A 24468-nucleotide genomic window follows, 5' to 3' on the forward strand; every position below is an offset into this window, starting at 1 on the left:
ATCGCTGATTCGTTGTCGCTACCGTGCAGTTCGAGTGACGGAATTTTGAACGTGTTGTGACTCTGACTGCCCAAGGCAGCCTTAATTCGTAAGCTAGCCCATGCTGACCTAGCATTTTCTTAATTTGGTGCAGTCCCACGTACTTTTTCTGCAAGTTTGCGGCTAGGCTGCTGTATGTTCAGGTTCTTCATCGAATTCAAGACGCGGTCTCCCACGTAGAACTGTCGGTTTAACCACTTCTTATTGTAGTGCTTGGCTATGTACATTGGGCTTGCGTAGCGCCTTTGCCACGTCCTCGTGGGCCGATCTCAAGCTTTCCACTCCCGTTATTACCGATCCTACTCCTTTACTAGTATCTTCGAATAGCTTAGCAAAGGACTCTCCGTGAGCACTATGTATATGTGGCTGTTTTGTACGTGAAACCGGCCAGTGGCAGCCAATATACCCGCTACGCTCGAGGTCCGTTAGCCACCATCCCTGCTTCGGAAAGCATGCTAGGAGGCTTGCGGTGTTACCCGCGGGCCGCCTTTGGCCACTCTGTCTGTATTTCTCGACGCCGGTGCCGGGCAGAATAGTATATTTTTTCTCCAATCCAGTTTGATGCGGTATTTCCTTCCAATGGCATTCATCCTTTCTCTGGTAGCACTCGCTGCTAGTATTCAAATTGCCACCGGTCTGGCCGGCCCTAGCATCGACGCCAGAAAACAGTATGCAGTAGAACGGTCGAGCATCTATACAAATGCAGTCTATTTCACCAACTGGTCTGTTCGGGCTCTTGCTGCGAATGAGTTGTATTGACATCGTGCAAGGGGTATCTACGGTCGTGACTTCCAGCCTGCCGACCTCCCAGTCTCCCACGTTACCCATGTCCTGTACTCTTTTATGAACGTTCGAGCCGACGGCGCAGTGTGCGCTATACCCATTCATACGAACGATCCATTTGCTGATACGTGAAAGGTTCTCTGGCGACACCTATGCGGATCTCGAGAAGCATTACCCTGATGACTGTGAGTGGCTTCCGCTGCCCGCGGGTTGCGCAGAACTGATACTATTCAGCCTGGAACGACATTGGCCACAATGCTTATGGCTGTGTGAAGCAGCTCTTCAAGCTCAAGGAGGCAAACCGTGGCCTGAAGGTGATGCTCTCCATTGGAGGCTGGACCTGGTCGACCAACTTCCCTGCCGCTGCCTCAAACGGACAGAGCCGAGCACTGTTCGCTCAAACGTCCGTTGAGCTCGTCAAAGACTGGGGACTAGACGGCATTGACATTGATTGGGAGTACCCGGCGAATGATATCGAGGCGAATGATATGGTTCTGCTCCTTCAGCGCGTTCGCCAGGAACTCGACGATTATGCTGCGGAGTATGCGGACGGGTATCATTTCCAGCTTTCCATCGCGGCTCCCGCTGGCCTTGCACATATCGAAAAGCTTCGCCTCCCCGAACTCGACCAGGTACTGGACCGCGTCAACCTCATGGCATACGACTTCGCCGGCTCCTTCAGCAACGTCGCTGGCCACCAAGCCAACATCTACCCCAGCGTCAGCAATCCGGATTCGACCCCCTTCAACAGTGAGGACGCTGTGAAGGCTTATCTGAACGGCGGCATACCTGCTGAGAAGCTCTCCCTAGGAATGCCCATATACGGCCGTGCATTTACGGGTACGGATGGCCTTGGGAGCCCATTCCAGGGCGTCGGTGAAGGTAGCTGGGAAGCTGGTGTCTGGGACTACAAAGACCTTCCGTTTGCCGAATCGAAGGTCGAGAAGGATGAGAGTGTCGGCGCGACTTGGACGTACGATACCATTCAGCGTAGACTCATCTCGTTCGATACACCAGACATGGTTCGCGAGAAGGTCATATTCGCGATGAGTCACGGTCTTGGCGGGAGCATGTTCTGGGAGGCTTCCGCGGACAAGGACGGAGGGGAGTCTCTCATTCAGGCAGCTGCAGAGGCTATGGGGAACTTGGATTCAACACCGAATTGCCTCAATTACCCGAACTCAACTTATGACAACATCCGCAATAGGCCAAGTTAGTGGTGAGATGGACTTGCTATCCACTGATAAGAGACCGCTCCTTTTTCGCGTTCCTCGCGTTCTTCGTCTTTTCTCCTTTTCTTCTAGATAGTCACGTTTTGCGTCCACGTACTGGCCTTTCCGCTGATGGGAGCGCGTCTGTTTTGGAGGCAGGGAACATGGAGCCCGAGAGCCTCTGGTGAATATTGTTTGCTTAGAGCTGTTGTAGGGAGCGCTAATACGAAGAGGTATCAGATCGAGTTATATATCATGCATTTTCTAGGCACTGATGGCTTTCAAGAGTCTCCAAGTAGCGATCTCGCGAAATTAAGGCTGACTGTGAGTCACTAGTTGGGCACTGCAAGCTGATCAGTGGTCGGCAATCCTACGAAACTACACGAAATGGAAATGGCGGTGCGTTACGCAACTTGCACTATTGCTCTCACTGCCTGATCCGCCTACTTTGGAGGAAAAATATGTAGACGACGCCGCTGCCGAGTTCCACACTTTACATTCGGTTCCTCCACGAGCATCGACCGCGGCCCGAATATAGTATCGAGTTCCCCGCAACGGTCCCTTTCCCCCACTACCTTGACATCTTTCTGGTCCATATCACATACTTCTGTCTTGACGGACGGAAACTTCGTCTCTACACATGTCTACACAGGTCTCCAGTTCCTGATCCCATTACCTCTTCTGATGCTCAACAATGAGTGGCTCGGGCGACTCAGGTGTTCCCGGTGGTAGCACCAAGACCACCGAAGAGGGAAACCATGAGTGGGCATTATGCTCTATTCCGGAGCCGTCCGGTCCCATGATTCCGCAACACGTTTACGTGCCTCCTTCCACCCACCGGCGGCACCGGTTTGTCTTTGTCCACAACAGCCATTTTTCTCACATGCAGGACGATATGCCTGAGCTGAAGCAAGCCAGCGCTGAAATGCAGCGAGAGTTTGACCTCGCCATAGAATTGCAGCTACAGAAACGATTCATTGTTACTCGCTCCGTCCTGGCTACTCGATCTATCAATCCTGTTTGTTGCTGGAAATGCTCATTTTACTCCGGGACATCGAGGCGTGCTATTTACCTCTTCAGAGCATCTGCTAACCTACTGAGGTTGGAAGTTTCGAACACGAATTATGGCAACACCTGTTGATCTACGCTGTCATTTTATTTCATCACGACAAATAGCTCCTCCGCGCCGTAAAGCTAAATCACGACGAACTAATTTAGACTCTGAAAAGGTTGTATCTATCAAGCGGTCATGGAACTGGACCCAAATGTTCAGGACGACGCATCGCCCCGCAACATCAAATCTCGCTTGCAGCGCTCGCGGCCTGTGATTCTCCCCGACTTGCGTGCCCGCCGGCGATGGCCTGATACGATATGTGCATGTAGCTGCCATGTCCCTCGGCCCTGGCGTAGTAAAACACCTGAGTCGGGTTTCAACGGTGCTCATCTGAATGCGTAAAGTAGTGTAGCTAGATTAGCACTAAGCCAGATGCAGGAGAGGGGGGGGGTCTTGGAAAAGTTGCCGTCAGGTAAGCCATCTAGATGCAGGAGGGGGTCTGGGCAAAGCTGCCTCTAGATGGCGCTAAGCTCAGTTGGGGGGTGAGAAATCCGACCGGGCGCTACCTCAAGTAGGCCTGGGGGTGCCCGCAGCGGTCATCTTGGACCCTGGTCGATATTGACGAGTGAACGACTGTTAGCACAGCAGCGGACGAGACGGTCGAAGCTGAGCAGCCATGCCAGGCGCCCTCTGAGTGAGCGTGGGCCGAGTCAGACAGCTCATGACACGGCCAGCGCGGTCGAGCACATCACACCGCCACATGGTAGCTCTCTGTCTCCACCCGTTGGTCTTTGTTAAGAATACGCAACAATCTTCCGAACGCCTTAGCAGGTTGCGCCAGTCGAGTGCCTGCCGTTCCAGCTGTCTTTTCACCGGCCGTCGCACGACTACGTATCAGCGCGATACGAGTGTGGCCAGCACCATCGATCCCGACGCCCAGAGCGATAGCAACCTTGGCAAATTGTCCTTTCATACGTTGACAAGATCACGAACAGAAGCCCCGGCTTCGAAGGCCAAATATCTCATGAATTCTAGCACGTCTGGCTCAGTAGGCTCTCTTGGTACACGCACGTATGTTTGCCGATTCCCTCTGGCGAACGGGCCGATGTTGGCGCGGGCAGTGGGCTCCACTTCCCGTCCGGTTGCGCATGAGAAAGTGCCCGCTACGCGACCGCATCCGCCTGTCGTGCCCCCTGGTACAGTTCCAAGACCTATAGTGAGCACTGTCGGCAAATGAGCTTGGCATGATGGGTGGAGCACCGCTCAGGCGTGGAGGCAATGGCGTACTCATCATGCAGGGATTGAGAAGATCCGGTCCGTCGTGAGGCCGGATCTGGAAAGGTGGATGTACCGCCACGGCCGAAAATAGTTTGCCAAGGCTTTGACCCTACGGCTGCAGCATTTCAGGGTGTAGGCGGACTCTAGAATCGGCCGACAGCGATCGAGGCGTCCAGACGCTGTCGTTACCTGCAGTACGTGGGCATCCACAGAAGACCCCAGACACCAGAGACATTATAACGGCAGCCCATGTCTGGCTCCATATCCTGCACCTTCGCCTGATAACGGTGGTTTTGGAAGAGATGGTTCATCGTAAGGCGGCAGAAGGGTAAACATCGAAATTGCTCTTTCTCACACCTAGGCGATGGCCAACACATCTTGCTCATTACACGTCTAAATGCAGCATCGTTCACCTACTTTAGCTACTAGAGGTTGGTCCTCCGAAGGCAGTCCGCCGCACGCATTGGCAACCTATACTGAAGGCTGTTCATACCACTGTTCCTGCTTCCGATCATTGCAATGACGCTGGGCCGAGTGCCTCCCAATTGCCCTCACTCCCGAACACCCAGTGCCCTCATCCAAATCCGAGTCCTCAATCTCCGTAACTGCATCATCCTCGGAAGGGGGGCTGATACCTAAGGATGTAAGGCGATGCAATACTTGGGACATCAGACAGTGTCCCGGCTCCGTCTTCCTGAAACTTTTTCAAAAAGACCTTGGAACGCTTCGTTCGAGACTTGTGCACCAGCCGCTGAGGAACGCACAGCTAGCAACCTTGGGCAGATCCAGAGACACCATCGGGCGTTTTCAGTATGAAGCAGGGGTGAATCATCCGCACGGAGCTTCGCTGAGAAGTTGTTGGACACCAAACCGAAACCTTGCCATGTATGCACCTCGCGCAGGCCTCGCTGCAGGCCGCAAGTGATAGGTGTTCGAGCTGCATTAGCAAAGTTGCTTATGCAAGAGATGTTGCAGGAGGCCATCCCATCAAGTGGCGCTATTAACCGGTGTAGAAAGTCGTAGGCGCCCAAGTACAACAGAGTGGTCATTCGCCTCACCGACAACGATCCAGACTGCGGCACGTCAGCCCACGAAGACAGATGATCATCACTCAAATATGCTCAAGTTGAATGATCAACCATGTCACATTGTCTCTCTGCTAGGTCTCGCCTGACGACTGGACGTTCTGTGACGCTGAGATCAAGCGAGTCATGGGCCAGAGGAGATGTATCTGTGGACAACCCCAGAACAGCGTGTATGCAGGGGTTGCAGAGTGACCAGCATTCAAGCACTCAATCATACCCCTTGGCCTCGGGAAGCTCTGGGACGCCACTCCTAGCATGAAATCGGGTGTATCTGTAGCTGAACATAAGCCTGAGAGTCAAATCGTATTGATAAGCCCTCTGCGCCTTCTTTCACGATGGTGTGGGAGACGTTTCCATCAACACTTCTAACTATGACGACTAAAACAAGAAAGATGTATTTCCTGCAGAAGGACTGGGAAGGTAGATCAGATATTTGGCGTTCCTGTGATATGTACTGACAAGGGCCAGATATTCACAAACAGTACGTCCGGTACAGTCTTCCACTACAGACTCTCCGAGGAGATGGAGTGCCATCTACCGAACACGTCTTCTTTAAGGTCGGTGGGCAAGTTTGGCGCCGCAAGGTGCTGGATGATGAAGAGATCTTCGCAATCACCACCTTCATGATGCCCTCATATTATGTTCGTTGGGAGGATTTGAAGAAAGCACCCATTCAAAATGGTCCCTAGCTGTCGCGAGTCTTCACACTGGCTCTGCTATCCTTGGAAACGTCGCTTGAGGGCTGTGTTGGTACAGTCTTGCTCACAATTGGCTTCCTCTCAAACACTTTCCTATTTTCAAGGGGGCGGCGCATGGATCACGGTGAATCATGGTATAGTACATAGATATACTTGAAGATACTTAGTTCAGCTGAGTGGCCTGAACTAGCCAACCTTGGCCCCGCTATAATTGCACTGATGTTCTGTTCAGGATAAAGGGCGCTAGCGCAAGTAAGTCAGCGGCAGGTATTAGCAAGTACATGGCACCCGCCGGAGCTTATGTAAGGAATCTGGACAGTGCAGCCTCGCACTAAGATACTCAGAGATCAGCGAAGCCATGCCTCCGGGGTTAAGCCGAAGCGACACGTGACTCTGCATCGCTACTGGGCCGGGGATTCGTTCCACCGACGCCTGTTCAGTTAGGCGTAGGTTGCATTTGCCTACGCCAGAGCATCATCCGCGATGTCTCTTCTGAACTTCATGCGTCTTCCATCATGGCGCCAACTTTGGCGGCTGATCGCCCAAAAACTCGCAAGCGCGCACAGCCTTGTGATCCAATTTCTTGGCGGAAAACGTCAGTCGCTATCTGAGGCGGATGCTAGTCTGATCAAGCTCCCCGGAAAGTTGTTCTTCGGATCAACAGCTTGCTTTTTCCGCATCCGACCCGGAATCATCTTGAAAGCCCCCGTAACGGTGTTGGAAGACCAGATCATACGGGAAAGACCAAGCGTGTTCGAGAACTTCCACGTGGAACGGCAAATCCTAGAGAGACTAGGAGAGCACCCTCTGATTGTCCGGTACGAGAATCATTCAATCTGGGTTATTCTAGCTTACAAATCAACAGATACCTAGGCTGGCAGGTGGGTTTCCCCACGGGCCTACTTTTTGCGGAGGCCAGCCACGGCAGCCTCCAGCGCCTCATTGACGAACGCAACGAAGACATACTTCCCGATGTTCGAAGAAAATGGATTTGCCAAGTCATCGAATCAGTAGCTTATGCCCATAGCCGGGGTATCATACACAGCGATCTACGTCCCGACAACTTCCTCGTCCATGGCACGTGGCCTCGGGAAATGGACATTTGGCTCTGCGACTTTGGAGGATCTACGTGCAAGGAGCTTGACTTATCGGCCAATAAACTTCCAGACGCTGGCTTTTTTAACCCCAATTCAACCTGGACACCATCACCTAGTGTGGATATATTCAGTCTGGGCTCTGTTCTTTACACTATTCTTACGGGTCACTGGCCATTTCGTGCCCCTGGTGGGCAGTTCGCTACAATCGAAGAAATGGAAGACTACGAGAACGTCGTAGATGGTAACTTCGCGCGGGGGATTTTTCCCGATGTTGAAGGACTCTGGGGAGGTGAGATTATTCTTGGCTGTTGGACACACAAATTCTTAAACATGCATGAGATTATGACAGAGATTATGAGCCTTCAATCCGATGAAAAATAGGGAGGTCTGCCGCAGAGCTTGTGCAACTCTTATCTGCGATACATAATCAGCACGGTGGAACGATGACTTCACGTCAACTTAACAACGTACCCAATACACCTCAGGGATTCCTGCAGCCATACTTCCCACACTTCTTGCCTTCCCTCCTTGAACCCATCGGCGAGCGCTTGACTTCATGGTTGGCCTTGGTCGGGTTGTCGCAGCGCTCAATTGACATCCTCCACGTCCCGGTCCCCACAGGCGAAGATTTTAGTCGTGTAAAACTGAGTGCACATATTGAACCAGCGAAACACCGAAGGATGGTGACAAGAGGATGGGGAAGATCCTAAACTCGCAAAGGAGTTTGGCCAGTGATATTGTGGCGCCGGAAGAGCGGGGATTCTATCACATGAGCGGGGATTATATCACATACATCACCTCCAGCCTCATCCCCGCAGCCCGCCTCCCAGAAATTATTTATTTTGGTGCTGTATTCCTAATTCAAGGGCAGGACAGAATCTCAGCCAGTTGAACGGTAACAGATCTCACAAGGGGGACGCGGGGTATCACGTGACTCTCCAATAAAGGACATGGTGTCCTTTGTGACTCATTCGTGGAGTGCCGTCACGCAACGCCCAGTTACTAGTCCTCCGCGACGTTTGTTGAACTACCAACCATGGATGCGGATAGCTCTGTGAATGACTGGACTAGTGACGAAGCGAGCGAGTCTCCGCCTAGCGACTTTCCCGATGACGATGACCAGTCTCGACGAGTAGCCCTGACCCGGAAGAGCCAGCTGAGACCTGCTGGGCTGGGCCTTGCCTTTGTCCCTTACGCCGACTGGAGACCTACGCTGCCCTACAACGAACAGCCGCCCGAGTGCATACGCTATAACGTGGAATGGAAGTTATCGGTGAATAACAGGCAGAGATCGGGTGAATCGGAACCGGGTGTGGTAATATCGCCACAAAGGTTCTGGAAACATGTCCTTCGATCGAAGAAGCCGCCGTAGAAGAGAGCCCCAAGCCTTGGGGCTCTACCGAAACGAAGATTGTGCTATCTGTGACCGATCGAAAAACGGGCAGTATAACCAAGCGATTTCCAGAACTGAAGGTTGACTGGTCATATGTGGCGAAGCAGCTACAAGACTGGAGCCACTTCTTGCGTGACGGCAAAAAGCTATCGGCCCAAGTTGTATTCTACTACGAGGAATGTGGCAAGACGGCACCCGCAGCCAGAGGGGCGACTGCTACTCAACTTGCCGAGACTAACGCCCGAAATGATGCTGAGGTAGCCGTATTGGGCCGGCCAGATAGCTGGAGGGAAGTTATCGCCCTTGTTCGCTGTCCGGGACCGCCGTGCGACAAAGGCCCATACTGCTGGCAGGACGGGCAAAGGCACTATAAACTGCTAGGTCATCACTTGAAGATCCTAGTGGATGAGGCACAGAAGGGTCACAGCATGCGAACACATGATGACATACCGGAACGTGTCCGACAGGAGCTATACGCCGAAGAACAACAACAAGGGGAGCGTAAACGCAAGAGACAGTGTCGGGACTCAGGCAGTCGCTCTGCTAGCCCCCCGGTAATTCACATTCACAACATTCCAAGTGACGCGGATGCCACCCGGTATGGGACTGAAATTCCATCTACACCTGAGATGGTGTTTTCAACGTCGCCTACCTTTGACTTCCAGGCGTTGAGAGATGATACAGTCAAAGCATACGTTGCATGGCAGAGATCGAAGATCGGGTGTCAAGAACAGGAGGGCCATTTTAACCAGGTCCAAGAGTTGACCCTGGACCATGGCCTTGACCTTGACCTTGACATGGTGTACACGAATCGAGGGAGATACTACCGGTTCTACAAGGAGTATGGCGTACTGGAAGGTGTGGCATGGCGTTTCGTTTGTGATATTAAGTGTTTTATGACACTGCACAACACAGCAGAGACTATAGCGAACTTGCTACGTACAGATGCATGGCAATGAATAATCTTAGGGCTCCTCAATAGCGATCAGCGCATTCTTGAAATGTCCTCTTGCGCTTTTGTTTCGACTGCCCACAACCCTAACACACTCTTCCACAAAGAACTTGAAGTCAACCTTGACAAGTTCCATATCATTATAGACTCGAGACCTGATGTAGTTCTTGAGTTCGCCGAAGAACTCCTCGATTGGGCTTAAATCAGGTGAATATGGCGGTTGGGCAAGCACCACCACGCCTGCAGCCTCGCACATCTGCGTCATACTTGGCGAGAAGTGCCATGACGCATTATCCATGATTAAAACGGAATTAGGTTCTGGGAACTTGCCGCAGTGTGGCAACAGCCTTCCGATGAATCCATCGAATACTTCTGTCGTAGTTGAGCCCTCGTAGACCTCAGAATAGAGAACCCCACCCTGCGTGTAGGCAGGGAGGATCTGAACCCTCTTGCCCCGATGGAATCGCTTTACTTGGACCGGAGTGATACCTCTGGGGGCGTAGCCATACTTTCGGATTCCAATGCCACGATCAGATCCGCTCTCATCGATGAAGACAAGCTGGAAAGAATGATAGGACGACCTCTTGAATATGTACTCATCTCGTAGGTCTTGATTACGCTCTTGCGCGACGTTCCGGTTTACTTTCCGGGACCATTCGATATGTTTAATAAGCCGACCGATGGTGGCACGCGACACATTGTGGTCGAACTCTCTACGGAGGAAGGAGGCCATCTCGTCCTGACTCAGGCCTGGTTCACGGCCCAGTTGATTTTTCAAAGCCGCTACCATGTTTGGAGTGACAATCTTGGGTCGACCGACGCTGTTTTTGGGGGCATCGATGGCGCCGAAATGTAAAATGTTCGACCGTGCGTTGCGTACAGTTCGCGTCGAACAGCCAATGAGCTTGGCAATGTCTTCATCCGCGATTTCTTGCTTATCCTGTAACTTACTGTTTATAATGTCCTGCATCAGAATACGAGATGCGACTAACAGATTTGGGGCCATGATCGTTGAGTTGTTCAGTTCAAGTCGGGCTGTGAGCCAAAGGTGCTGAAGTTGACTTTCTGACCCTGTCGTGACTCATACTTGACTGCCTTGTCCGTAAGGCAAGAAACCGGATCGGGAACAACAATATTCCGTCTATTCTAGAAGAGTCTAAGACTGTATACGGTATTTCCCGGCGTGTTTTCACACTGTGTGGGCTCGAGGCCAAAATAGAACACTCCAAGTCAAAGGGGAAGGCGATTATGAGCAGAACTGTAGAGTGGCTCATTGAGAATCGCAAAGCCATGCAGATGTCTCATTGAAGAGCTCCTCAAAGCTCACCACTCTAGTCATCAATCCAGTGTTGGCACATAGCATCAAAGCCTTTGTATGCCACAAACTAATACAGTATCTTACGCGATCTCGCCGTTGCCACATCACATTTTGACATCTGCTCGGGGGAATCGGCGCCGAGGTGCTCTCCGTCTTGCATCTGTGTCCTCCTATTCTGCGCTGGTCTTTGTCCCCCTAGAATTGTCTTGTCTGCCGTACTAAAGCCTAAAGGCCTTTCGACATCGGACACGTTCGTAATCGCGACGTATGATCAAAGCCCGGCATCGAGAAGCTTGCGTCCCCACACAGCGTACCTAGCTCCAATTAGTCTCTGTCACCGCATGGTCTGAAGGGTCACTTACACTCTGGACAATGCCTCTATGTCGTGATCCTGAAGTTCTTTGCGGACTCGTGCCAGATACACGCGCATTTTCTCTTCGGTCCATCTCAAGTGGCGAGTGAACAGAGCAGAGCTAGTGCCTCCGAGGTTATCCGTGAGCATTCCGCCGACAATGCGGCCCGTCCACTTCAGCGTCGGGTCGCGTGGCCAGCCTCCGATTGGGACGTGTCGTGTTTCCTCCGACGGTGATGAAGCCTGCATCTTCGAGTATTTTCGCGAACCGTGGGGCAACATCGATCGCCGCCTCCACCATATTGACCGACCATTCGTGTAGGTAGGTCTTCTCCACTTCCCATCATCGCGGTTGCCGAAGAGGGGATATAAGTAGTCTTGGATCTCGAAATAGCCGCCAGGCTCTAGGTTTCTGCAACTGATCAGCGAGGAATCCCGACCGCTGCGAGAGACCTACTGGATTGCCTTCTGAGCGAGGCCCTGCCAATACGTAATAGCCCCGATCATGCTCCGGCAAAATCATACGGAGCTTGTGTTTGTTCTATGTCCAATCTTCCTCGATATCGTCTATTTCGAATTCGCAGTTGGTCGGCGTCCTAGACTTCGCGTCAGCGTTGCCCGTAGGTAGTCCAGGGGAACGCACCATTGACGTTGAATTGGGCTCAAGTCAACCCCGATAGCATGCGCATCTAGGTGTGTGTCTGCTTTGAAACTATTCAGATTCGAGTTTAAAGGCAAGTCTCGCCTGAACTGACCGTAATCCATTGCCCATATCCCAGTACCCGTTGCTAAGTCAAGAACACCGGCCGACATCATCATTTGGCAATGGATACTCTTGAACACTGTCAGTAACTCTCCATGGACAGTTTCAGCGACTCACTGCCTGCACGATATCCATGGTATCTCCGACCAATCTTAATTGATGATTGACAACGTCCGATACAAGTGAGTGCGTTGATGAGCCGTTCGAGTGAGAAGAGAGGTGGGAAGAGAGTGGTGGCAATGAGGAAAGGGGCCCAGCACCTCTAGGCACTCAGGATTCAGTTAGAAAGCTTGGCCCATGTGGGCAGGCACCTTCCTCCTGGCGGCAAGGGGTGGCCTGATGAAGCAAACCATGCAACATGCTTCGCCTCCAGGCTGCATAGATATGAAGATGCCACCCGAGGGGTATCCAGGGGGTCATGTTGGAGACGCAACATGTGCGGTGATGGATAGGAGGTGTCTTCATCTAGGTGCTTCATCCTCGTCCAGATCTCCCATTGGGACAGCCCTCTTCCTAACTTGCTTCATCAGGAGGTTGCGTGATGCAGAACTACACCCTCGAGGGGCTCCTACGAGGCAGACTGATTAGCCCGCATAACCTCTCGCGCCATAAAACTTCCCATCTAGGCAGGGAGAAGCAGGGTGGACTACACGCACAGGGGGCTGATGTCGGACTTCGCCACCTGAAGGCTCAGGGAAGAGGGTATGATCAATCTATAATATTCAGGGGGTGGCATCGTGCCCAGGATGGGCTACATCATTCCAGACCTCCATATCAATACTCACCACCCCACACACACCACGGCTGTCACGTAGGTTGAGTCGACCAGAAAGCCTAGCCCGGGGCTGTGGTGCCTCGTGTTCATTCATTCAAACCCATCCGTCCGATGGGAAAGAAGGGGAGAGACAGTGCAACTGGGTGTACATAAGGGCCTTCGCCGCCCTCTCGCCGTTCCTTCCTCATTCTCTCCTTCGCATCTTCTCAAACCATGAGGACTCTCCGACAGTCCCCCCCTGAGTCTCTGCTCGACGCTCCTAGCAAGAGTCGCGTCTGTAGTACTAACCGGGTCTCTAAGCGCCGACACAATCCTATAGGCGATGGGCAAAACTCCGACACTACCTCGGGTCCCCAACAAAACACCAGCCTAACGAACGAAAACACCCCCACACAAAGGAGCAATGAGGACGTGGGAGACGAGCCTCACGATGACGATGGCGTGCGCGACGGCGGTATTTCGCTTGACGGCGAATTCTGTGAAGTAAGCCCACGATCAGGTTCAAACGCCACCATATTAACGGCGAGAAAGCTAACATAACCTGGCAAAGATTAGTACTCTACCTCTAGACACGAATTTTTTTGGAATGTCTTTTAATGGGCCCCAAGAGCTTCTAGAGCTCGCCAGGCGCGGAAACCATGCCAAGGTCGCAATACTTCCAAGCACCATGGCCAAGACCAGTGACAAACTCAGTGCGAGCGGCAAGAACGGCGGAAAGCCCAAGATTGCCTTAGATCATCCTCCCTTTTCGGACGTGGCCGGGTTCGGCAACAGCAAGGACGCGCCAACCACCCGTCTACCTGTCAAACGGAAGGCAGCCGCCTGCACAGCACATCCGTCGAAGAGGCAGAGATAGTCCGAATAGAATCGATGTAGGAATAGTGTCTCACGTGCGGCCGGATGGAATCAACGCATCATGGTAGACATGTTATGTAGGCATGTTTGTAACATTTTGGCTTTTATTTGCGCCTACATCAGCTCATCCATCAAGTCGACTGCGAAATCGCCTCCTTCATGAATAAGCTCGCGATACGCCTTCTTTACCCATAGCTCCCCCCGGTTTTCCCGCGTGACTTCCACTACCGCTTTCCTCATGTCACAGTTGGGGTCACTCGTTGACCCATACACTTCTCGAATACAATCTGGGAAAATCTCGCTGACCCACAGACGCGAAATTTTGCTTTTAAATCTGCTCAATGCGTGCTCTTTGAGACCATTGATACTGAAATATTCCGCTAAGCTATAGACACGGAGATCTTTTGACAGCTCATCATCATCTGATTGCAAGTTAGCCAAATCCGAGTACCGTGCTAGAACTCTCAGTCTCAGCTTGTGCATCGAGCGTTGGACAAGGGTCTTCAGAATACTCTTCAGTATAAAGATACTCAAAAACCCTCCAATACGCTTGCAGACTTCCTTCGGAGAATGTGATCTCCCTCGAGAGACCCTCTTTACATTCACTGCCGAGGATCTTCTCGAAGTATTCACTTTGAGCCACCAAAGCAAGGCTATGAGCGGGTAGCTCAAACGTGCCAAGATGGACGTTCACATCAGAAAGGCCGCGGTTATTGAACGCCCTAACGGAGTTAGCGAATGCTATCACATCAAGCTGAGATGAATAACCGCACTTGCTGATTGCCGTGCTGATTGCGTCGATACGGCCCGTGTTCATCGACCCTTTGCTGTCCTTGGTATGGTCTGAAGAAAACGCCATCATGCCGGAATGATTCTCAATATATAGAGAGGAATGAATGATGTGCCCGAGTTGTTTCTTTTTTTCGCCATAAGAACATAATAAAGAGATGATGATGAGTTGAGTTGTCTGTTCTTGGGCTGGTCGTTTCTTGCAGGTCATCTCTATTGTGCGAGACAAGCTTGGCCAGCCAATCTTAGTCCCTTTTCTCTGGTCTATTCTGTACTCATGTCACTTGGCAATCACTTGAAACGACATCACTGTCGACGTGGGATTACATATCTATGGTCTTGATAAAAGTTGGCTCAAAGCGACTAGTTCGCCGGTAACCTCCCGAGAGAACGTCTTCTACTTCCGTGACATCGTGTGCCAATGTAGCATCACAGAATCCTTGGGTCGCTTGAGCTTCTTAGTAATCTCCGACCACTCCAGGTTCTCCGCCACATATGCTTGCAAACGACGGTCATCCAGCGGTGTCCAGAGCCTCCCTCTCTGCTCCATGATGCGACAATGTTGCTGCACACCAGACTCGTTCCGATTGAGCGCCTCATGGCAATCTGCGGCCACACCATTCCCTTCACAACACACCTTTGCAGACGATCTTCTTCAAATTTGGACCAACGCCCTGCGTTCCTCGGCGCCTAGCCAACGTAACTTGAACCTTGTCAAACTCTTGGTTGTCGTCCTTGGTATCGCCGGTAGCATCGCCGGTGACACTCCTAGTACCATCGGCGTCAGAACCTTGTGCCGCCTCGCCCGCACTTAAGAAGAAGCTGGGGCCGGTCTCGCTCAGCACTTGAGCGGACCGACGCCGGCGACTCTCCTCAGCAGGTAGCTCCTTGTCGTCTCCCAAGAGCGGCCCCATGATGTAATCGCAAAGCTCTCCGAGAGCGAGGCGCAGCACGATTGTTTCCTTTTCCCGGGCGGAAAGACATATGCCATTGTGAGTGAAGCCTCCAAAGACTCATTGCCCGGCAGGTCAGCCCATCAGGGGATGTTCTGGGACAGCCGCAGCAGGTGTGCGCGGTCGAGGTCGCAGTTGGTGAATGTTTGCTTCTGTGCTGCAGCGACGATGCACGACCCAGCACTTGCCCCATCTATCTTCCGAGGGACGAGGGAGCAAGTGGTTCACAGCTGTCGCTGGATGAGACCTTCGAGCGTAGCCTGGCGGCGGGTGTCTCGTGGAGCTTACGAACCCCGGCGCTGGCAACTGAAGAGCCATGCCCTACAGCGCCTTGGTTTATAGCACGAACCGACACGCCCTTCAGGTCTGCCGAAGGGCTGGCGAATCTTCGGCGACCAGCGTTGTTGTTCTGGTGGCTTTCGCATCGCATTGTCTCTTGGGCCGGTGGATGCCGCCGGCGATATCCCCATCATCTTCATCTTCATCTTCATCTCCAACGTCTTGAAGGACCTCCATACCACTGCAGGCCGTGTTGCTCGCTTCCTTCCGCCGAAAGCATCCTTCACCGGTTCCTCGAAAATGTGGCAGTCGTCGGACGATGGGGTGGGGTAGTCAGGGACAGATGTATACTGCGTCGTGTCCTGCGGCGGACGGGCCTTGATCAAGACCTCTATGGTGCTACTTTTTGAAGGAGGGGGGTCGCTTGACGTTTGGGTGACGGTGGTGCTCACTTCAGACTGTGCGCGCGGCCCCATGCAGCTGGCGGCATCTTCGGTCGTAAGCGTCAGTGACTTTGCCACGGTAGGCTCCGGGGATTGCACCGGCGCAACTCAAGCATTCCCACGGTCCAAGAGACACGAATTAACTTCAGTGATAGCTCCCACTAGGGTTAGCCAGCTCCAAATTTGATTACGGATTTGCTGAGATTGACTTTGTCTATCCTCTTAGTAACTAGCTTGTAGCTTCTGTTATAGTCTAGGCCACCGCGTACTGTAGTATTCATTGGTTCCGAAGCTTTTGCCAATGAGGCACCATTAGTCCTGACGAGAGTGCAAGGCTTAGCCATGGTTAGTTATACTATGTACTAGAATCACGTGAATTTTAGAGGGGTAAGTGAAGCTTGTATGGTGGGGTGCACATAGTAGGCACCGCAGGGCGGTAGCCTTTGCAAATGTGACGGCTACCTTGCACTCGTGAGTCCGGTCCCTGCTCGCACTGTATGTCTCCACTGCGTCCAGAAATAGCCGTTCTTATAATTCATTGTGCCACAGGAAAGCGGACACTCGTTTTGGACCTCACTGTAGCACAACGAATACAGTCTTGAGCATTCGCAGCTTCCTATCCAATCGAATAACACGAAAGTTCATGATGGCTCCATACAATGTTTATTTTGTGGGTAACCTACGGTGCATTCCATTGAAACGGCGAAGTACCCGATAGAGCCCTACGTCTTATTGGTCACTGAAAGTACTCAGCCGTGTGAAAGACGCTGTGACACATGGCGCCGCATTGACGGGCTGCAGCCCACTCTAAGTGACCCAGCAGTACCTAGCGCTCATCCAAACCCGGCTATTCTGGCAGCGCGAGCGCGGCTTATTATGACTCATCGAGGTAGATTTATATACATATAGATCCGACCCAGGCTCCATAAACAGACAGAGTGCGTGAATAGGAAGCTGCATTTGCTCACGACTGTAGAAACACTGGCCAAGGTCACCTGTCTGAGGATAGATCGCGCCATCAACGCGCCATCGTCTCGGAAGAAGAGGAATGGTTCAGGGTCTTCGGAAAGCTTCTCTCCGCCGCCATTAGAAGTAGAATTTAGTACCCAGGTTTCCCATTCCAGGCTCCATAAACCGACACAATGTTATGGATAGGAAGCTGCACATGCTCAGGACTGTATAGTATCGTCAAGTATCCGTACTAGAGCCTTTTCTCTACACTACGGCCAGAACCCGATCCAAGCACATAGTGGGCCCTGGAACTTCTAACACCACCGAGAACGAGCTCCCTTCCTTCTTCCCAGCCGCTTAGAGACGGTATACTCGGTCTTTATCTATCCCTACTATAGATAACTAGAGCACTACAGACTAGGCGACTTTGGAGCGTTATCTCGGAAAACAGCGGACAGCTCGAGATGAATAATAGTGGTCCGAGAATACGCCCAATCGGCCATATAAGTAATACAAACGTAATAGTCTTCCGCCCTAGTGAGTGCACTCCTTAAACGCGTTATAGGGTTCCACCGCGTTCAAAAATAGGCGTTCTTATTATCTACTATGTCACAGAAACCGGACAGTCGTTTCAACCTCACTATACTATATAATAGTCTCACGAGCGGAAGTAAATTAGGCTATTCCCGTTCAAAGTTTCTTCACTAGACTATGTCATCGCAAGACCCTGATATACCTCGAGAGCCGTTCGGCGTTCTCCCTGCGGGGCGAGGAGTTATTACAAAACCGACGAACTCATGGGTCGCATGGACTTCGACAACTACCTACCTATATGGATTTGCATCTAAAAAAGAAGACCGGCCCTCGCACGTTGCCGTTTACCTTAACGACTTTAAGTTTGACAAACACTTCGGGGCGACAATATACGGCCGAACCCCAATAGGTGCCGTCCAAGGCAAAGAGTACATCATAGGCCATCTCGAGGCTTCAAGACCGAGTATTTTTATAAAGCTCACACTTCAACCGGAAGTTGATAGCGTCATACTCTTTGTAAATCTAAGGCCAATGAAGGATGTCTATGACGCTCTTAAAACACCGAGAGATCAATCCAGCCCCTTCCTTATAGTTTAGCTATTATAGAGGTAAAAACGTATTTAGAACATAGGACTATTTATTTTTAATGTATTTTCTAGCTAAAAGGATATATATTTAGTATACTTTCGCCTATAGGGTGACTACGTACGGACTACGGACTTAGTATTCCCTCGCCCTTTTACGTGCGAGAAGGTAACCCCTACCCCTCCTACCCAATCACTACACCTGATCTACCTTTTGCACAACAAGGCCCCACTACCCCTACATACGGGCCTGCTAGTTCTCCGCCCTTTCCGCCTCGGAAAGGAGATCATTGCTAGGTAGTCGAGGTACCGATTACCGCGAAACTCTATATAAAAGGTACTTATAAGGGTTTCCTTTCCGAGATAAAAAAAAGCAATTTTTTAAAGAGCCGTAGGCTTCTCAATCGACCCTTTGAAACGCTATCGAAGTCCTGCAAAGAGCTATTCTTTTCAGAATTTCGTTCTCGCTAGTGGCAATCGTTTTTTTTTAGGACAAGCAGTAATAAGGTCTCGCAAACCTCTACGTATTAACAAGTCCTCTCTCTTCCCGGTCATTCCGCATAATTAAACGAATATAGAGAGTGGCGGCACTATGAAGTAGATACGTGAAATCAATCAATCCCATCGTTCATTATCTCATGGCGGAGACGCTGAGTAGACATCCGAAATTGCAGCGGGACGAGGACCTTCAACCTTCCCTTTCTATAGGTCAGTCCTTTAAGTTCATACAATACCATCGTCCCGTACTATGCCTCTCTATGCTAGAGCCTACTTCAGGCACCCAGTCGCCCCTAATGGGTAAAGGTCTGCGGCGCCTTCCGCAAGGACCTAAGCTTAGGATATCCTCCGCTAGCTTTCATCTTGATACAGGGAAGTCAATCTAATTAATATTATAGGGACGACCGTAATACGTTCATGCGTAACCCACTTAACCACTAGGGAAGTCCAAGACGTATATACATGAGCACGTGTCAAGGTCTTAGTATCGAAAACCCCTATTTATATAACCTTACCACCTCCAAAGGCTTAGCCATTCCGCTCTTGTTCAAGCAATAGCACGATCGGTCGATCAACCTCGGCAGTGTGCGTTGGGGGTGATGCATACCTAACTATAGCGATGTTATCATTGTCGGGATACTGTGCCGGCGCTGTTGGCCTGGCCAATCCATTCGCTGCCCCAACACTGACTGTCGACGGGAGGCAAGCTAGTCCTGGTCTGTTATGGGCATCGCCAGGGTATTAATAAGCTTTGTGGGCGTGCTCAAAAGACCATCCATCCATGTCGCCCGCTTCGGGTTGGTTGGAAAAGGTATGAAGCCGTGGATCCGCGGCCATACATCCGTTGGCAGTGCCGACGCCCCAATTGAAGGACTCAGAGATAGGAACAATGTCGTGTCTTTCGACGCCGATGGACCTCGTGGTTACTGACAGGTCACGGGGGCTGGCCATGTTCAGAGCTGTGCCGATCGAGAAGGATTCGTTGGCTGTTTTTGATCGTTAATACAAATCTCCTTGACAGAATGACTTTGTTGAACTGACCAGGCGGGGAGATTGCATCCACATTGTAAGCCCGACTCACAGCTTGAGCGTTGCAGTCCTGCGATGGCAGGGAGGTACGTACCACGGGAAAAATTGAGGCGTTCCTGGAACAGTCCTGAACTTTTTGGACATTTCTCTGCAAGCAAGTACCTTGACTCTTTTTCCTTGTAGTGCTTCTGGATCGACTGGGCGCCCTAAGCACGGAACTTGAATTCCATGTTGGAGAATGGAGAATAGATGATGGACGCTGAGTATGGAGGCGGGCAGAAGTGGCAGGGCAGAGCGTTATACGCAGAGATATCAGTGCTGTTCGTGGCTCGGAGTGGCGTCTCACGTCCGCTGATAGGGGGGAACAAGTCGGTGGCAGGACCTTCTCGCCCCTCACCACAGGCAGACAATCCCTGATCCGCCATGCCTGGCCATCCCGATCCCACGTTGATGACTCGGTGATTCCGCTGGGAGTCTTTTGGAAGCGATGAAACCAACGAGAGGAGCCTGTGCTGGCAGCCTGTACGGGCATTGGTGGGACGCCTTAGTGTACGGACATTACGCCATGCATTAACGCGTATTCGTGTAACTCTCAGCCTGGAGACGCAGACTTCAGCGAGGCGGGATGACGACGCAGGGGTTCCCTGCCCAGTCCTGGTTCGGGGCGTAGGCTTAAGGCATCAGCCGTGCAACTACCCGACCTACGCCGCGTCCACAACCTTCCTTCCGACGTGAACGAGAGATGAGAGACCGGGATGGCGTGCAGTCTGGATTGCCCCTTCTGGAAGGCCACTCGGTCCTAGCAACTCTAAGCGGCCCCAAGTGTGTCATCTCGCATGGAGATATGACTTCCCCGTTTGGCAATGTTGTCATCAGGGCCAGCGGATGAGCGATGATCGAGTCAATTGCCCCATGAGGCAAAAGGGGGCATAGTACCTGCTGGTGTGGCATGTCCAGCGACAACAAAGTCCCACGCCGATACTACAGTACCACATGAGGCAAGTCGTTGTTTGAATGAGGCGGCATCACCTGCTCCATCCGCCTCAGCCGAGGGCAGCCTGGGCAGGAGAGAAGTCCCGGTTGAAGGAGACGAACCGGGACAAGGAGGCCGACCGCAAACGCATGCCCCAGAGAGGAATGAAAGTGTCGTCGTCGCATGCTGCGCCGTACCTTCGCCAGAGATGCCGAGATGCCAATTTGCCCGATATGGTAAGTTTCGCAATGGATCCTCTGGTCTCACCCCTCCTGAGCCAGTCAGCATATGGGCCACCCGTCCTCGGTGTGGCAGGCCATGCGTAAGTCCACACGGAGCAGAGGACCACACTTGTCCACGCCTCGGAGTCCTCAATGGTCTGCAACCGCGTGAATGAATCCACACTCCTGCTCCAGCCGTAGACCAAGCTCTTCAGGACAAGAGCTGCGCAATACGCCAACGCACAGTGGTCACAGCTCCTTGCGGAGCATCCCTGGTTCTGTGGTGATATGCCTGTGAAAGAGCCGACAGCTCGGCCGATTGGAGGGGTCATAAGCGCGCACCAAGGCACGAATAGTGAAGCCTTGTGCCATCGGCCGTGGGAGAGATAACGCTGAGTCGGGCTGAAGCTGTCGTATAGGCCTTGTGCCCCAATGGGGTATGTCACCGACTGCATCTCGAAAGTCGGGTGCCAGCGGTGGGACACGCCGGGTGATTGCGAGGTAGACTAAACTACCAAAGGAGGCGCACGCTGGGGCTGGTGGATGGCGGGTGAATCGGCCGGCCGTGCCACCACTTCGCGACATGGTCGAGGTGACTTGGCCGTAACCTACTGCCCAGAAGCGGTCTTTGGCGTTGTTGCCCTGATGTCAAACCGGGCAGATGTAGCATGATGCTCCCTGGCCTTATACCCCTGAGACTTGTGGTTAATGCCGTTTTGCTTCGCGGTTGCCGGACGTGAGGAGCATCCTAGGCTGTGGACGCTTTGCCCGAACGCAGAGGGATCGTCCTGCTCGAGGCGCAGGCCAAATCTGCCAGTGGTAAGGGTAACGATCTGGCACAAGAGGTAAGATTCGTAACGCATCGCCAACATAGTTGGGTCCTTGGTGCTTCGCCCTTGGAAAGACCAACATATGGGGCGGCTTCAAATCCACTTGTGATGCATACGACTTTCCGCGATGTGAACGGGGAAGCCATGCGGCAGGGGTCGAGCAGATGATATTGTCGTTCCGAGGTCATCTTGCATTGGCTGCCAACTTCCCATCAATCCATTGAGTGCTGTCTCTCGATTCAGCCGAGGACGGACGCCACACGCAGGGTGGCAAGCAAGGTCCTGACGCGGCCTCGAACTCGATGGAGTATCATGGTCCTCGGATAGGGGCTGGCCGTCCCTCCCCTCTGGTCGCTTTCCAAAATCTGCCTAGTCCAGAAAACATGGCAGGAGACCATGCAGATCATACCATTGCTTGATGAAGCAACATTCTTAACTCGGATCATGAATAGGACCAAGATGGACAGGATGGAACATGCTGGGGTGGTGAGGCATAGCTGCATGTGAACCGCAGTTGAGGACAGACGGTCCGCATGATCCACAAACAACCATGCTGTTAACGAGGCGGCGGGATCATGCTGATAGGTGACTCCCCAGGCCAGACGACTCCCGAATGCCGCCAAAGATAGTGATGAGGGAGAAAGTGAGTGCCGTAGTGGGACACGTGACGTCGAATGGTCGCAGGGAAATGGGCGAGGTACAAAGGAGTGGGATACGGTGGAGCATGCCGACGAAAAAGCGGCGAGAGGTGGGTGGCATGTTCCCGATGTGGCAGGTACCCGAAACGGCAAGAGGGACCGCCATTTCCCGAGGCGCGCAAGCCGTCGCCGACAATACTAAAATTCTATAGAATTTACTTAAGCTAAGCAGACACTCGCGGTATTTTATGCGTTACAGCTTAAGTATATGTCACTTAATATATATAACTATATATTTATTAACTTCTCTTTATTTGCTTCATAGTGAAGTATGTAGCCCTTAACTCATATATCTAATATATAGGCTAAAAATACTTATACCGCCGCGATTATTATGTACCTAGGTTAGCGAGACCTTGCTCATATGTCCTAGTTATATAAATACATCGCTATTTATTAAAATATAATAAATCTATTAATATAAGATTCTTTTTACAAAACGCGTAAAGATTAACTAGGTAGTACCTATATATTATTTGCTTATTACGGCGAGCGATTCTTTGATAAGTAAGGTATATATATTTAGCTCTTTCTAGATTTTATATTTCAAATAGAATTTTTAAAAACGGGTCTCGAAGATTGATCAGCGGTACATTTTCGACCTCGAAGCCTCGCAGCTAGGGAAAGGAGCCCAACGAGATTGAATTTGGCGTATGCGAAGATCTCTGGACGCATTTCAGGAGACATCGTTTCATTTTTAAGGGCCTGAGAAAGGGAACAAGCTCAAGGTTGACACGGAGAATGGGCTATAAAGACTCCTAAGCTACTCGGGGAGTATTTACTTAATAAATATAATATTAAGCCGCGGAAACCCTAGCGCGTTATTTTATTAAAATAAGTAATATATAAGTAACTTAATAAGGTTATTTTAGTTTCTAAATAAGCTAATTCTTTTAGAGGAAATAATTAAAATAAATTTCTTTTTTTTATATAAAAAAAATAAGTTTAAGTTTTATAAATATATTATTTTTTTCTTTAATTTATTTAGCTTTATTATAATTTCTTGAATTTCTCTTAAATTATTTAAAAAAAGAATAATTAAAAGCTATAATAAATCGGAGGATAAGCTCGCTTATAATTATATATTTTTTAAAGCCTTTAAGAGTCTTATAAAAGATAGAATAAAAATATAATATCTTTTAAAAAAGACTTTTTAAAGGATAAAGCTTTTTTAAGTCTTTTATCCTATATTTTTTTTATTTAATTAATTAAAATAATTTAAGATTTATAAATATAATATAAAAGAATAAGCTTTAAAGATCTATTAAAAAACTTTTATAAGAATAAAATCGCTTATAATAAGCTTATATTATAAATAAGCTATAGAAAAACTATATTATTATTATAAAACCTAAGGAAGTATTAAATAAAGAAATATAGATTATAAATTTTACTTAATTTACCCTTAATTCTTTATTTAAGGTTTATAATAATTAATTATTAAATTTATAAGATATATTTTATAATATTAAAATTTAGTATAATATTAATAAAAATGAGATTCTTAAGGTTTTTAATAAAATATATTAAATTTATTATATTTAATAAAAAATAATATATAAAAAATAATATAAAAAGAAAAATTAAGAAATTCTTTAAAAAAATTAATTTATATTTAAAAAATAAACTTTAAATTTAATTAAAAATATAATATATTATAAATCTTTATTTATATTATAATTTAAAAAAATATATTTAAAAAATATATAATCTTTTTAAGATTTTTATATTTATTTTAATTTATTAAAATAATATTTTAAATAAGAACTTATAATAAATTATTTTTATTTTTATTTTATTAAATTATAATTTAAAATTTAAGATTATTTTTTTATATTCAATATTTAAGTATTTTTTGTATAAGAAAATATTATTATTATTATTATTATTAAATAAATATAAAATATTCTTTTATTATATAAATAAAACAAACTTATAATATTTATGAATAATACTTAAATAATACTTATAAAATAATAAAAGCTTAATTAAAATATAATATAATAATAAAATATATTTAAATTAAAAAATTC

General features: G+C 49.7%; 10 protein-coding genes across 10 annotated transcripts; 4 read left to right on the forward strand and 6 right to left on the reverse strand.

Annotated features, from left to right (window-relative positions):
- The first annotated feature begins 601 nt into the window (after nt 1–601).
- Nucleotides 602–2346, forward strand: F5Z01DRAFT_667681 (chitinase). Its single transcript, XM_046264299.1, has 4 exons — nt 602–761; nt 810–908; nt 958–1007; nt 1057–2346. Exons 1-4 carry the CDS (start codon nt 619–621, stop codon nt 2037–2039), a joined length of 1275 nt encoding a protein of 424 aa, XP_046113902.1. The 5' UTR covers nt 602–618; the 3' UTR covers nt 2040–2346.
- A 1297-nt stretch (nt 2347–3643) lies between these two features.
- Nucleotides 3644–4437, forward strand: F5Z01DRAFT_433774 (uncharacterized protein). Its single transcript, XM_046259707.1, has one exon. It carries the CDS (start codon nt 3809–3811, stop codon nt 4322–4324), a length of 516 nt encoding a protein of 171 aa, XP_046113903.1. The 5' UTR covers nt 3644–3808; the 3' UTR covers nt 4325–4437.
- Nucleotides 4438–6327: 1890 nt separating this feature from the next.
- On the forward strand, nt 6328–7626 carry F5Z01DRAFT_731322 (kinase-like domain-containing protein; the record flags this gene model as incomplete). Its single annotated transcript, XM_046266703.1, has 2 exons — nt 6328–6966; nt 7014–7626. The coding sequence occupies exons 1-2, from the start codon at nt 6632–6634 to the stop codon at nt 7624–7626; spliced, it is 948 nt and encodes a 315-aa protein (XP_046113904.1). The 5' UTR covers nt 6328–6631.
- A 471-nt stretch (nt 7627–8097) lies between these two features.
- On the forward strand, nt 8098–9597 carry F5Z01DRAFT_731324 (uncharacterized protein; the record flags this gene model as incomplete). The annotated part of the gene is given in 2 exon segments (XM_046266704.1): nt 8098–8613; nt 8625–9597. The coding sequence occupies 2 exon segments, from the start codon at nt 8282–8284 to the stop codon at nt 9595–9597; spliced, it is 1305 nt and encodes a 434-aa protein (XP_046113905.1). The 5' UTR covers nt 8098–8281.
- Nucleotides 9598–10466: 869 nt separating this feature from the next.
- On the reverse strand, nt 10467–11030 carry F5Z01DRAFT_433862 (uncharacterized protein). The gene is made up of 2 exons (XM_046259708.1): nt 10542–11030; nt 10467–10479 (listed from the first exon to the last, which is right to left on the reverse strand). Exon 1 carries the CDS (start codon nt 10880–10882, stop codon nt 10616–10618), a length of 267 nt encoding a protein of 88 aa, XP_046113906.1. The 5' UTR covers nt 10883–11030; the 3' UTR covers nt 10467–10479; nt 10542–10615.
- Nucleotides 10888–12069, reverse strand: F5Z01DRAFT_433887 (uncharacterized protein). Its single transcript, XM_046259709.1, has 5 exons — nt 12016–12069; nt 11904–11964; nt 11718–11856; nt 11271–11672; nt 10888–11222 (listed from the first exon to the last, which is right to left on the reverse strand). The coding sequence occupies exons 3-5, from the start codon at nt 11765–11767 to the stop codon at nt 11180–11182; spliced, it is 495 nt and encodes a 164-aa protein (XP_046113907.1). The 5' UTR covers nt 11768–11856; nt 11904–11964; nt 12016–12069; the 3' UTR covers nt 10888–11179.
- Nucleotides 11808–12061, reverse strand: F5Z01DRAFT_597488 (uncharacterized protein; the record flags this gene model as incomplete). Its single annotated transcript, XM_046260739.1, has 3 exons — nt 11808–11856; nt 11904–11964; nt 12016–12061. Coding segments are annotated over 3 exons (156 nt in total), but the record flags the coding sequence as incomplete, so codon positions are not given.
- Nucleotides 12070–13767: 1698 nt separating the features above from the next.
- F5Z01DRAFT_630553 (BTB/POZ domain-containing protein) lies at nt 13768–14470 on the reverse strand (the record flags this gene model as incomplete). The annotated part of the gene is made up of 2 exons (XM_046261733.1): nt 13768–14075; nt 14116–14470. The coding sequence occupies 2 exons, from the start codon at nt 14468–14470 to the stop codon at nt 13768–13770; spliced, it is 663 nt and encodes a 220-aa protein (XP_046113909.1).
- A 4826-nt stretch (nt 14471–19296) lies between these two features.
- Nucleotides 19297–20500, reverse strand: F5Z01DRAFT_433946 (uncharacterized protein). Its single transcript, XM_046259710.1, has 2 exons — nt 19726–20500; nt 19297–19670 (listed from the first exon to the last, which is right to left on the reverse strand). The coding sequence occupies exons 1-2, from the start codon at nt 20243–20245 to the stop codon at nt 19426–19428; spliced, it is 765 nt and encodes a 254-aa protein (XP_046113910.1). The 5' UTR covers nt 20246–20500; the 3' UTR covers nt 19297–19425.
- A 256-nt stretch (nt 20501–20756) lies between these two features.
- Nucleotides 20757–21362, reverse strand: F5Z01DRAFT_678231 (uncharacterized protein; the record flags this gene model as incomplete). Its single annotated transcript, XM_046265429.1, has 1 exon — nt 20757–21362. The coding sequence occupies one exon, from the start codon at nt 21360–21362 to the stop codon at nt 20757–20759; it is 606 nt and encodes a 201-aa protein (XP_046113911.1).
- Between the last annotated feature and the right edge of the window lie 3106 nt (nt 21363–24468).

This window comes from Emericellopsis atlantica, assembly GCF_019669845.1.
Source record: "Emericellopsis atlantica unplaced genomic scaffold F5Z01scaffold_45, whole genome shotgun sequence".
Classification (NCBI taxonomy): Eukaryota; Fungi; Ascomycota; class Sordariomycetes; order Hypocreales; family Bionectriaceae; genus Emericellopsis; species Emericellopsis atlantica.

Coding starts and splice junctions, on each gene's coding strand:
- F5Z01DRAFT_433946 (XM_046259710.1), bottom strand. CDS start 20,245: ATGCCCGTACAGGCTGCCAGCACAGGCTCCTCTCGTTGGTTTCATCGC. Junction 19,671..19,725: donor GGATGCAATCTCCCCGCCTG/GTCAGTTCAACA, acceptor GATCAAAAACAG/CCAACGAATCCTTCTCGATC.
- F5Z01DRAFT_433862 (XM_046259708.1), bottom strand. CDS start 10,882: ATGGCTTTGCGATTCTCAATGAGCCACTCTACAGTTCTGCTCATAATC.
- F5Z01DRAFT_433887 (XM_046259709.1), bottom strand. CDS start 11,767: ATGATCGGGGCTATTACGTATTGGCAGGGCCTCGCTCAGAAGGCAATC. Junction 11,673..11,717: donor CTCGCTCAGAAGGCAATCCA/GTAGGTCTCTCG, acceptor GATCAGTTGCAG/AAACCTAGAGCCTGGCGGCT. Junction 11,223..11,270: donor ATAGAGGCATTGTCCAGAGT/GTAAGTGACCCT, acceptor AATTGGAGCTAG/GTACGCTGTGTGGGGACGCA.
- F5Z01DRAFT_433774 (XM_046259707.1), top strand. CDS start 3,809: ATGACACGGCCAGCGCGGTCGAGCACATCACACCGCCACATGGTAGCT.
- F5Z01DRAFT_667681 (XM_046264299.1), top strand. CDS start 619: ATGGCATTCATCCTTTCTCTGGTAGCACTCGCTGCTAGTATTCAAATT. Junction 762..809: donor GCAGTCTATTTCACCAACTG/GTCTGTTCGGGC, acceptor ACATCGTGCAAG/GGGTATCTACGGTCGTGACT. Junction 1,008..1,056: donor GAAGCATTACCCTGATGACT/GTGAGTGGCTTC, acceptor GATACTATTCAG/CCTGGAACGACATTGGCCAC.